We start from the raw sequence: 12,771 nt of genomic DNA on the forward strand, positions 1-12,771 counted from the left end.
AAAAGCATGTCAGACCTTTCTAAAGACCTTGAAATCCATGGCTCATTTCAGCTTGGCAGGTACTTAAACTGTTGATGGAGCAAGAGAATAAGTGTGCAGGTTGCTATCAAGGGTAATTTGACTGAACATTAAGGAGAGATTTAAAGGTCAATTGAAGAAAAGTGTCACAAATCGAGGATCAGAATATGAGGCTCACTTATAGTGAAGTTAACAATATAAAGAATTTATATGAATTCTTCGTCAAAACTTAAGATTGTAAGATAAGCAACTTTATGTTTGTGTGAGCTATCAGTTGGGATGCAAGATCAGTGGCATTTTAATTTCATGCTTTCGCTCAGATTTTATTGGTTTCAATCTGGGTAGCAGGGCTGTCATCTTGATTTAATCGACTCAAATTGCCAGTAAGTTACATACAAAAAAGGTCCTTATATAGAGATAAGAGACAGGCATACAAATATAAGACATACAAATACATATTCAAAAGGGAGTGAGAAGAAGTATAACTTGTGAACTCCCTCCCCTTCTCCTTAATTAACACAATAACAATGATAAGCTTCCTGGTTTAGGAATGTCTAGAAGCTAAAACCGGATTTTAGTAATTATCTTCATAACACTTAGTGCTACCCAACATCTTCCTCATCCCTATACCTCTGGAAGATAGTTTCTTTGTACTTCGTTTTATAATCAGGTTCCGTTCAACAAAAAGAGTGTAAAGCAAGATAACTAATTAAGCTAAGAAATTTGTACTTCTTGTTCTTGATCAAGACAGCTGGCTAGCTATTACTGTCCGTATCATTATAGCATGCATAGCTGCTAGTTTGCTAGCTGGCTAGCGATGATAGCAGGTATCATTATAGAATGCCATGATAGCTAGCTAGTTAGCTGGCTAACTATCATGCAATGTCATTCTGCTACACTAGCTAGCCAGTTGGCTGTTGCCATAGCTGGCTAGCTAGAATCATAAAGGCTAATTCAGAGTTCAGACCTACAGCCTTTTCAGAACTACAGTATCTGTTGGTTCATCTTTTTTCAACTTCAGTGGAACAGTAAAGTTGCACATGTCATTATTTTTATAGCTGTAAAACAAGAAGGATGAAGTAGCAGAAATAAAAAGGAAGAAGTCACTTTGGCTCCATTATTACACTAACATTATATGATTTAGCCTGATTTGGCCTGAACTCTTCCTTGTATTATGACTTTGAAAAGTACTGAGAACTTCAGGCTTATTGGGCTATGGTTCTCTGCAATAATCATGGGGAAAAGTTAGGTCATACAAATTTCAAGACTTCTCAAACATTTTTCCAAGACTTAGTTGTTTACGCTGTGGTTAATGGATCAATTAAAGACCAGCAAATTCAGGAAACAAACATCACATGTGTCCATGAAAAGACTCAAGATGAAAAGAAGATGGTTTCTAAAAGATGACAAACTTTTAAAAATAATAATTGACTACCCTTAAGGCAAGCTCGACAATCTGTTGATGTTCACATCATGAAAAATCTGTAATATAATGTAAGTAGACATAAAAACTCTCAGAACAAAAATTATTTTGCAGGACTACTATACAAAAATCCAACAGACAAGAACTTAAAGGTTTAGTGTGTAACTTTTTTGGCTTTTTGTTAGCAAAAATCAAGTATCGCTCTCATAAATACGTATTTTACCAAGTCTAATCACAATTGCATCCAAATGAAAGCATTCTCGTAACTCAGAATGAGTTGTTTATAAATACATAGGGAACGGCGTACCCAACTGGAGGCTGCCATGTTGCATGGGGACAAACTTGCTAGCCTTACGTGTTTTACCTGCAATGGAGGAATAGCCAAGAAAAGAAAAAGATATAATAACCGGGCAGGGACTTCAAAACTGAAGCGGAGGTTGCAGGCTTTCTGCAGGATAGGGATAGGATGAGTTAATTCAATCTAACAGAAGTTTTGCGTTATGTTAAATGGTCTGTACTTACATAGCGCTTTTATCCAATTCCCTTTACATATACGACACATTCACCCATTCACACACACGTGCTCAACCACGACTCATCAGGAGCAATTAGGGGTTCAGTGTCTTGGACAGGAACACCTCGGCATGGGCTCTCCGGGCCGGGATTGAACCTGCAACCCTTGGGTTAAAAGCTGACCACTCTACCCACTGAGCCATGCCGCCCCTTCCCAAAGTAAACTTAGAAACAGGGCAGGGTGGTCCAGCAACTACTTTATCCTCCCATTTAAGCTGTTACTTGCTATGTAAAACGGCTGAAGCTGCTAGTTTGTTAGTTAGCCTACAGTAGAAAAGCTCCGTTGCAACAGTTTTCAGTTGTTGTTACTCTTCACAGAAGTCATACCAGTAGGTGACCGTGCACCTCTTTCAGAGGTATTTTCCAAGAGCTTTCCCTCGTGTTTCATAATTTATTTCAGCTGATTTGTAAATGGGGATAGAGGTAGTTGTCCTCCTAATCAGACATAATAGACCAAAGTAATACCAGTTTCTCGTTGTGATTTATTCACCAGAACCGCAAGCTTTCTAATGCAAAAATATCTCTCAGACAATAATTATTTTGAATCAATACATCGCCCACCTCCCTTGATAAATCAGCTGAAATACATGATATTAAACCCAGTAATGTTACAGCACAGGATCTTCCTCTTGCAGTGCCGACAGGTCCACCCCCCCCCGCTTTGACTCTTCCTCTCCCTCTCCTGTCGCTGATCAGGCACTGCTGTAGAGCCCTTTTCACCCTTTTTTGCCTATTTTTTTAAATGTACAGAATATAATAATTTGTAAAGCAATGTTTAAGATATTAAATCCAAATTTAACCACACGTTATGTATATTTCAAAACTAAAGGAAAAAAATTGTACTTGTCTTTTGGAGAAATTATATTGTTTTGTCTTTTTCTTAGTGAAATGAGTTTGCAAGGACGTATTACACTCCAAACCAGCAAAAGAAAAAGACCAAACATTTTCATTTGTGTGACTTATTTAATTTATTTATCTTTTTTTTTATTATTATTTTCTTCTTTTAGGTTGAAGGAATATATAAACCTTACATGTGAAATGATTGGGGATCAGAGAGGGATCAAGCTAAATATCATAAAACCTGTCAGGGACTCTGAAATGTATTATCCCAATTACTTTTATCCCTTTAAGTCAATGACAAAAGAGAACTATGGGACTTTGCTGGCAAAATAAAGGGCAAATAAATATATCTTGGAAAAAAATCTGCATTTGCTGAATTGCTAACATCAAATGCAGCATTTCAGCTCAAATACATTGAAAACACTGTATGAAGGTTATATGCTGTAAAGGGCACTGAAACAGTTGCTCAGCTGCTTTGTCTGCTAAGCTGAGTTGGCTAAAGCAATAAGAGAGATCTACAAGGACAAAGTGAGGAAAAGTGCCATATGCTTCAGCTGAAGTTTAAAAGCATTTAGTTCTGTGATGCTGCGATATTTCTCCCTGCAGCTAAGCCATTCTCACAATAAGGTTTTTCTCAACAGAGCAGACTCAAATGAAGTCAATTTACAATTCGAACACAAAACATTGAAGGCAAGATTCATTAATGAGGATTATCAGTCCTATTCTTGAGAGGTTAATGAGCAAGAGAGGAGGGAGAAAGTGAATTCTTTCTTTTAGTTTTCCCACTATGCATCTAACTACTGAAACATCAAATTAACTACAAATAACATCTCCCCATATGGGATTTAGCTGGAAAATGTCCTCAAATAACATTTGGCTGAACTGATCTTCTAATCACAAGACCGAATTACTAAATAAAGGGGTAGAGAAAGTGTTATTCTCACCTTTTATGGTAATATTTCTTGTTGAATACCTTGTGGAATAAATGTCTCCAACAAAGAATTTTTGTCAAAGCAATAAGTTACAAGTTAAAAACATCATCAGACAAAATCAAATGTTGGTAACATTTTAATAAATGTGCAATAAATGCACACTGTTAGAGCTAATCTTTAATAGTCGCATTTTCAGTAAGCAGTTTCCAATGAAGCATAAAACAAAGGAGGAATATTTTTTCCATGATAATTGAAATAATCTTGCCCTGTCATATTCGTAAAATGCAGCAGTAATTACGCCTTACATTTGCATAAAATGCTTGCATTGCACTAATTATGCAGCTAAAATAATGTCTTCATTATACCTTAATTGCTGGCTAAACTAAAAAACTCTGCACAAGTAAATGTAAAGGGAAAATAATAGTATATGCATCAGCTGTCCAGGGCCAGGAGATTTAAAAGGAAAAAAAGAGCTTGTGTGACACTGCGAGTTTGAGTTATAGTAAAAAAGCCCTGTTTCTTCCATCTGTGTGAAACCATGCATTAACCATCCAGCTGATATTGTTGTCATATGTCTTCACTCATCAATATCCTGCCAAAAATGTGGCCGTTTGTCCTTGTGATGAATGGTGAATCAGAGTTAACGTGCTGTATCTGCATTGTCACAAACACATGACGGGTGCAGGTGCAGCTGCCCAGTATCTGCACTTTAATCTTCTCAAAGAAAAATGAAATTTCTCAACTTTATTTTTTCATCTATTGATAATGGCAATATCATGTCTTTCAACTCTGTGAAAAGACTCCATTCATTTATTATTTTAGAGGAGATGAACTGTCCTGTGTTTTTAAAACATGTTGAATTGAATGACCTAAATACAGTAAAGAAGAATGATAACGCCACACTGTAAAAAACAAAGAAAAAAAAAAAAAGAAAGAATAAAAAGAAAAGTTTAATAAACTCAAGTCCTGCTTTTTTTTTAATCTAAATTATTAGAGTAACTGAGTAATTAGGACCAATTAAGAAAATGGCTAACATCATTGCAGACTTTTTCAAAGCCATAATCAATTATCAGCTAACAAACCATTGTTTAGGGATTAAATCTCAAATACATGTTCATGAATACCCTTGAATTACCTCAGAAGTGTACTTCAAGTCCTGTGGATAGTCCAGGTTTGTAGTGTATGAATGCAAACCTGTACTTACAGCTTTGGTCTTTCTGTGTGAATGATTGTTTGAGTTTGAGTATGGCTGGTGACCTCGTCCCTGCCTGGGATAGGCTCCAGCCCCCTATGACCCTGCCTTGGAATAAGCCAGTATAGAAAATGGATGGATGGAATACAAACTTCCCAACTAAAGAACAAGTAACTGAGAGAACTTAAAAAGTAAAACAACTAGCTGTGAAACATGTTTAAGTGAACTAATAAAACTAACAAACTTGTGTTGTTTCAACTTACATAACTTCAATCAAAATGGAAATATTAAGTTGGAGAACTTTTTCAGAGAGATTTTCAGTTTAACAACAAGACTTGTTTCACCTTAAATAAATGAGTAGATCTGAATATCTATCCTGGCTAAAAAAGATATTAAAATTTATTTAAATAAATTTAGATTTAAAAGAATCAAAAAGGATTTTTTTTAAATTTAAATAAAATATATACACTGAAAATATGAATTATGCTGTTATTTTAATGGTCTGGCCCACTTGAAATAATTTTGCTTTTTATTAAATTGACACAACTGGTTTAGGCTTCAGTCCTGGTTTAGTTGAGTTTACTAGAAATTTTCGTGGAAACCCGTTGCCTTAAACCATTCTAGTTTTTACAAATTCTGAAACTAAACATGTGAAGTTATATCAAGATGGGCAACCATTAGAATTTACTTAAACCCATTAGTTCACTTAACTCATTTTTTATACCCTCTAGTTGTATGAATGAAGTCCTTTAAATGAGATTAACGCAAATTGCTTAATTTTTTTTTATTTAACTTTATCACTTGCCTTCTATAAAATAATTTCTAGATGGATCTTTATAACATTTCATAGAACTTGTGGAACTTTCTTCATTGTCTAATTGTAAATATAACACATAAATTAAAGCACATAACTCAAATTTATTGCACAGCAATAAAAAAAAAGTTAAATTTCAGCTGAATCTGCATTTCCCATGAGCCTTTGCGGTCCACATATGTTGAGTTTTAAAAGTAGCCTCGTCCCTTCTGACAGAATCATGTCATGTTCAGTTACACTGCACAATGTAGAAAATTATTAGAGACAACTTATTTGTTTTATTAATGAGACACTGTTTATACAAAACATAAAATGATGATTAATCACTTCTCAAAAGTTTATGTTGAAACAAAATCTGGGCTAAGAGTGTTGGGGTACAAGGATAAAAATTATTCTACAGGGGGTAAAATGTTGAAAAAAATTAGAGAGGTACTGGAACAGATAGATGATTCTTTGAAGTGCTTTCATGAAACGTTGGTTTCTCTGCTTCAACATGGCACATTATTGTAGGTGACAACAATGTTTCTTTTGTAGCTGTGATAAAGTTAGATGGTGGTTTTTGTAGATATTTTCATTAGTGCAAGCTGAACAAACTGCAGTCTTCCAGGATTTAGAGTCCACATTTTGCCAGACCTAACAGAGCTAGCTTTCCTGCATGGTCAAACTCACAGGTTAGCACAGGGGCGGCATGGCTCAGTGGGCAGAGTGGTCGTCCCGCAGCCCAAGGATTGCCGGTTCGATCCCGGCCCGGAGAGCTCATGTCAAGAGGTCCCTGAGCAAGACACGGAACCCCTAATTGCTCCTGATGGGTCATGGTTGTGTGCCTTGCATGGCAGCTTCCTCCATCTGTGTGTGAATGGGTGAATTTGATGTACATGTAAAGCATTTTGGATAAAAGCACTATATAAGTACAGGCCATTTAGCACTTTACTGATTCTCTTGCAACAAAAGAAGGTACCTACAAAGCACCAGTAGTTTTAAAGTTGACATTTTATACCCAGGATTTTGTACCCTGGTGTTTTAAAAGTTCCCAATGGGATGTAAAAGCTGACAGAATCATGTCAGACGAATTAGAATATATTTGACTACATGCAGCAGCTTCTGCTTCATTAAAAAGCCTCGAGGACATCAAGTACAAGATCACAGGACCAACAAGAACAGGGTGCTGAGATGCAGCCAGACAGAGACAGCTACTATATGCCGTAAGTTTTGTTTTCTAATATGAAAGCAGGATTTTGTCAAATTTTGTGTCCTTTTTAAACATCTACGTTAGTTTATGTTATTCTCTGACATGGCAAACTTTACAGTACTATAAAACAAGAAAATGTTCCATAAATTCTGTAAATCCGCATCACACTGCTTCTGTTTTTCATTGCTTCTCTGAACACTAAGATTGATATTTTTCCTGATCTTTGTCCTTTCCTTGTGTCCTTAGGCTCAAAATCATAAGGCTGAGATATTTCTATGTGTGTGCATTTAACTCCTTACTCTAATTAACATCAAAAGTAAATCCATAGTTCTGAGCAGGATCAGCACAGTACACATTTCAATTCACATTACTCTTTAAAGTTTGGGAAAAATAAGTTCTTAAGAAATACAGAAACCTTTAACAGTATAAACAACTCCTTTTTTCTCTCTCTGTCTCTAACTTGTCCTGTCCAGCACGGTGGCAGCAGAATGATGGTCTGGCCGCTGTGTTGTACCAAACAAATTTACTTTGCCAAGGGAAGCTTCATAAGGGTATAAGACTCCTCTTGAAAATCTCATTTTTTTAATCTTATTTATTTATTTTGAATCACGGAATTTATGTAATCTTGCTGGACCTGACCGGAGGAGACAGAAAAAAAGGAAAATAGTGAACAGAAGTTAAAAGGAGAGTAGAAAAAAGGAAGATGACACAAAGATACAGCAGATAGAAGCAACAACCCTTCAATCCAGCCTAACACCAGACAGCCAACTGCTACACCTGTACAGAAACACAACAATTTCCTACAGCTTTTACAAGAAAACAAAGCTGATAATCATCAAGTTTAAAAAAAAACAACAAAAAAACAAAACAAAACTACAACAAAAAACAAAGAAAAAAACAAAAAGAAAAGTGCAAACACGTATCACAACAACAACCAAAGTACCAGAAACACACACATACAAAACAAACCTAAACAAAACTATCTCTTAGTGTATAAACCCACTGGACAACCCAGTGACTTTGTCAGCAAGACAACCACCTGTGTGAGCCAGCACCCACCCTAATGGTCCAAGCCCACCCCTCAGCCTCATTCCCCCCAACCACCCCATCCTGGGCACTCCCCAGGGCCAGCAGCCCCCCCCCCATCAGCACAGCCAGCTCTGCACATTGGGCAACCACCTCCCTCTGATCGCCCCTGGTGGTCCCCATGAAACAGAAGTGTGAGAGGACCCCATTGCCCTCACTGTGTGTATAAACAACCCTTTAAATAATCAAAATTTTCTCACCACTAAGCTCTAATCATCACCAGTAACTTTACAAACTAGATCATACAGCTCAGCCTCATGTTAGCCTCCATTTATTTGTATGATAATTAACAATTGCCTTAAGTCCAGGGATCTCTTCTGGCTCTATGGTGCAGGCAGTACAGATTTATGATGGAATCAGTGTATTATGGCCTGTAGCACAGCAAACTAACATATGTGAGAGTGTTTATAACCCACATACACATGGGTAATCCGAACTGGCACTGCTATGTCAGCGTATGTCAGAATGCAGGGAGACCGTGTCAACCGATGTGTCAGTGCTTGACCGCTTTGAGGTCACACAGCCAGTCATATGAAAACTGAAGGAAATATTCATGCAGTTGAATCAGCACTGCTGGGCAGCAAAGAAGCAACAGCGGAGTCATAGATGGTGGATGTCACGAGGAAGAGCTCTAAAACAGCTGAGTGAGACCAAGAGGAAGAGAGAGGGACTGAGCAGGATATTTGTAGAGGGCCCAGAGAGACTGAGTCAGGCAAAACAAACGGAGGAAGGCAGCTGTCCCAGGGTCAGTTTCACAGGTTCAGTGGAGAATTTAAGAGAATTATAGCAACATGAAAGCTGAGAGGGAACGATGAACAGTCAGCAAGTTTGAAGAATTACAACGACAGATTTAAAAAAAGAGTCCAAAGAAACGCACATCCAATAACACCAAACCTTAAAAACGCACTGAAGAGATATGCACAGTTATCTAATAATCATATATAAAATTAATGTCAAAGGAAAAAAACAGATGAATCAGTCATCAAAAGAAAAACAAGTGGAAATGTGAAAGAAATCAACCGCTGTGAGTTCTGATGAGATGAGGAGCTTTTATTTAACATCAGAGGGAGTAAAAGCTTACATTATTTTGTTGCTATGCAACTACCCTTTTATTATAAGCAATGCAATGTAAAGTAATACAGGCACTAATGTATTTCAAAACCAAAAATAGCCTAAAAGAGGAGTAGCTAAATAAAAAACAATGTATGGGATGCAATGTAAAGTAATACAGGTGATAATGTCCATAAATAGCCAGAAGCAGCTAAAAATAAAGAGGAGTGGTACCAGGGATTTAAACGGGGGGAGGTGAAGAAGGCATAAATGTACTTGGTGCATGACTTAAAAGCTGCTTTTCCTGGAAGCAAAATTCTGCACAAACTGGATGAGAAAGCATTGCATGGAAGATCTAAAATAAAGCTGTGATCTTTATCCTTGTTAGACAAGCTAATGCTCTCCACATGCCCTCCTAGATCTGCTTTTACTCTTACTAAAGACGTCTTAAAGTGATTTCATTGGAACTGATGGGAAAAATATCCATAGTCCTCTTTACATGAAAAAAAATGCCTTGAGCAGTCTGAGCAAGTCAAATCAAATGGATGTCATGTTATGTCCAAGTCTATTTATTCCCTCTTTCTGGTACCATCCTTCGACTGAAACATAAGATGAAATTTTGCTCAAATGACGCCATTACATTTTCTTTTCAACTAACACTGCTAAATCCTCATATTGACTTCAGCTCTAATCTAAAATGATGCTTTCATTCACAGAATCATGCTTCCCCTAAAACTGAAACTACTTTTTGGATTCAAGAAAAAGTCTACTTTAAAACAGATAATACTAAATAGCTGTTGGGTTTTTAGATGTGGATCATTGGATTTGTATCAGAATATTTCAAAAAGTGGCTGAAAAGGCGCCAGCTTACCCATCTCCGGATGGTGCCTTCCCTCAACAGGAACGCTGACTGTCCGACGCAGCAGCTTGTTCCTGTGAGTCTCTGAGCGCCTCTCGCGCATCAGCAAAGGGTGTACCTGCAAAAGAAAAGCAGAAAGTCAATACACAAACACACACTCCTTAATGGATGCATCCTCAAGTTATGCACTGACTGCAAACTCAAAAGTGCAACTAAAAACTCTTTATCCAAATTTTTCCTCTATTTGAAAAACTACTGGCTTCATACTGTGCACGACTGAGTATAGTTACACTAATAACTGCAGAAGTTTGCGGCCAGAGCTGCCACATAAAGAAATGTATAACAGATGTAAAATCGATGCAAGCATGTTTGCCAGAAAAAGAAAAAGAAATAAAGAATCAACCAAAAGGCTTCACGTTAGAATGAAAAGCAAAATCTAATCCAAAGGAACTGAAACTGAAAGAGAAAGATGAAGAAAAAGAAACATATATAAACCATATTTCACACCGCGGCCATGTTTGGCCCCAAAGTCCCTGAATTCATAAAAGTGAGACTTGAGGGAACACAAATAAAGGCCTTTTTGAAACATTGCTGTTACACTCTGAAAATACAGCATATACTGTAAAGTACAAAACCTATAAATCTCAGCGGAACACCAGCGCTCATTCTTTGTTGGTACCAGAACAAAAAAAAAGAAGAAAACTCAACGGAATACAAAGTGATCACAAAAATTCATGATGAAACTGCTTCAGCGTAGCACACTGATGTACTGACAGGTGAAAGCTGGGCTGCTGTGTTGAGCTAGTTTTCACCTGGTTTGTCTTAACTGGATGGATGCCACGTTTTAGCCCCATTTAGCTAATTGCCAACAGCCAAACTGAAGCTGCCAAGAAAGTGAATAAAGAAGAGATTTTGTGTCTTTAAAAAAATTGAAGGAAATATAAGAGTTCTTTTATATGGAAAGAGATTAAAAAATGCATCTAAATGTTGATAATAACCTGGTTAACTGACTGACATGACCCAATATTACAGCTGTAGGGGAGACTGCTGGAAAAAAAATCATTAATATGCAAGAGCTGACTTTCATCTTGTTATACTACATCAATTTGTCCCAAAGGCAGGGAATACTTTTAAAATTAAAATCAAAGTTTTCAGGTATGAAAGTCTGGATTCAATGATGAAAACATTTCGATAAAAAAATTACTGACAGTATGATAATAATAAAAAGAAACCATGACGTGTTCTGTGCATATGTGAAGGGCTGGATGAGCTTTGTAGAACCTGATGCAAAGTAATGAGGTTCTATATGTGTGGGCCGTTTATATTTCTAACATGATGTAACAGTTTTTGATCTGTCTTGCAACTCCTCCCCCTATAGTAAGGTTAAGTTGCAACATTAAACTCGCTTTGGAAAAATTATGTATGTTTTTAGTATGTGAGCATCTCTAAGTACTACCGGTATGTGTAACTAGAAGTTTTTATTTTATTTTATTTTATTTTATTTTATTTTATTTTATTTTATTTTATTTTAAGTAAAATTTTAAAGTGTGAGTTTATTTATTTTTTTATGAAGGTACTTTGATACCCCTCTTTTAAAAATGCCCTGGGGACTCTAAGGGACAGAAATGTAAAAAGTCACAGAACTAAAACTTTCCATGAAATATTAATTTATTAATTTAACATCTATAACCCTGTTACTGAGGTTATGGTTATTCAAAGAGTTGTAAAAGACCAATTATGTTAAAATGTGTTTTTTTAACATCCATAAATAGACTTCCCAGCATAAAGTGCCATCCTATGATGATGCATATTTAAACCTGAGCTTTATTACTGTCTGTTTATGATTGACTGATCGACTACACAAGTCTTGCAGGTGTATCTGAGTAAATGAGTGCAGAATGTAAGCACCATATATGTAAAAGTTGTGCTTTCCAGATTGCATCGGTGCTCTCCAAAGGCGTCGTTTTAAACATGAATACCAGCATTATCTTTAAATCTATTGAGTTGCACTGTTCTCTTTGTTTAGTCATTGACATAAAATCAAAGAATCTGTGGAAATAATAGCAGTAGCCTTATTTATGTTCTGATCCAATCTGACATAAAAGAGTGGGTGTGAACACAGAGAGCCAGTGTCAAAAGGTGGTACTAACTGCAGAGAACAGTACAGGATAGTGCTGCCTGGGGGGCTTTGGGGCGACTCCAGCAACAGTGAAGGACACTGGCAGGTCACAGTAAGCCATATGTCCCACAAGACAGCAGCAGAATGCCACATATATTAGCTCAGCTGAGATAAAAGAATACCAGAGACTATATGTGGGGGTGTTGCTGTGTCTAGGACGAGCCTGCGTTTGTGAATGTACACCTAAACTTTTTAGTGTGTGCTCCTTTAAAGCAACAGCACATAAAAGTTTAATGCAGACACTGCTCCAAATTAAGCTACTACTCTTTACTACTGATGTACAGTTGCATCACAATAGACAGATAAGCATGCACACACACATCTCTGCTGCAGTAATGTGGTTAGAGCAGCCCGGCAGAAGAAGCTTCACATCTCAGGATCTGGATTCTGTTTATGAGTCTCTTTAGTCAACTTAATCAGATACAAGCACCATCAATCAGCAGCCTGTGCAATTATTTTCCTCTTTGCTTTTTCTCCAACCACTGTGCACAAAAGTACATTGTTCTGCAGTGCATTTTTTTAAACTAGTGTGTTTGGTATGATTAAATTACAGTACAACCTCCTTGATGAAAAATATATTAAGCAGGATCCATTTTTTATGAGCCCAGAGTAACAA

The 12,771-nt window shown here is 36.9% G+C and overlaps 1 protein-coding gene across 9 annotated transcripts in view; it reads right to left on the reverse strand.

The window, feature by feature from the left end:
- Positions 1-12,771, reverse strand: part of syngap1b (synaptic Ras GTPase activating protein 1b) — a 207,054-nt gene that overhangs the window by 121,761 nt on the left and 72,522 nt on the right. For 7 of the 9 annotated variants that reach the window (XR_006010703.1, XM_041987630.1, XM_041987628.1 and 4 more), the window contains exon 3: positions 9,989-10,094. The exons of the other annotated variants lie outside the window; for them this stretch is intronic. Coding sequence is in view for 6 of the 7 variants with exons in the window: in XM_041987630.1 (XP_041843564.1) it covers positions 9,989-10,094 (106 nt within the window). In the remaining variant the exon portion in view is untranslated. The remainder of the gene's footprint in view (positions 1-9,988; positions 10,095-12,771) is intronic. 9 annotated transcript variants of the gene reach the window in all.

The sequence above is a fragment of the Melanotaenia boesemani genome, chromosome 6 (assembly GCF_017639745.1).
Source record: "Melanotaenia boesemani isolate fMelBoe1 chromosome 6, fMelBoe1.pri, whole genome shotgun sequence".
Classification (NCBI taxonomy): Eukaryota; Metazoa; Chordata; class Actinopteri; order Atheriniformes; family Melanotaeniidae; genus Melanotaenia; species Melanotaenia boesemani.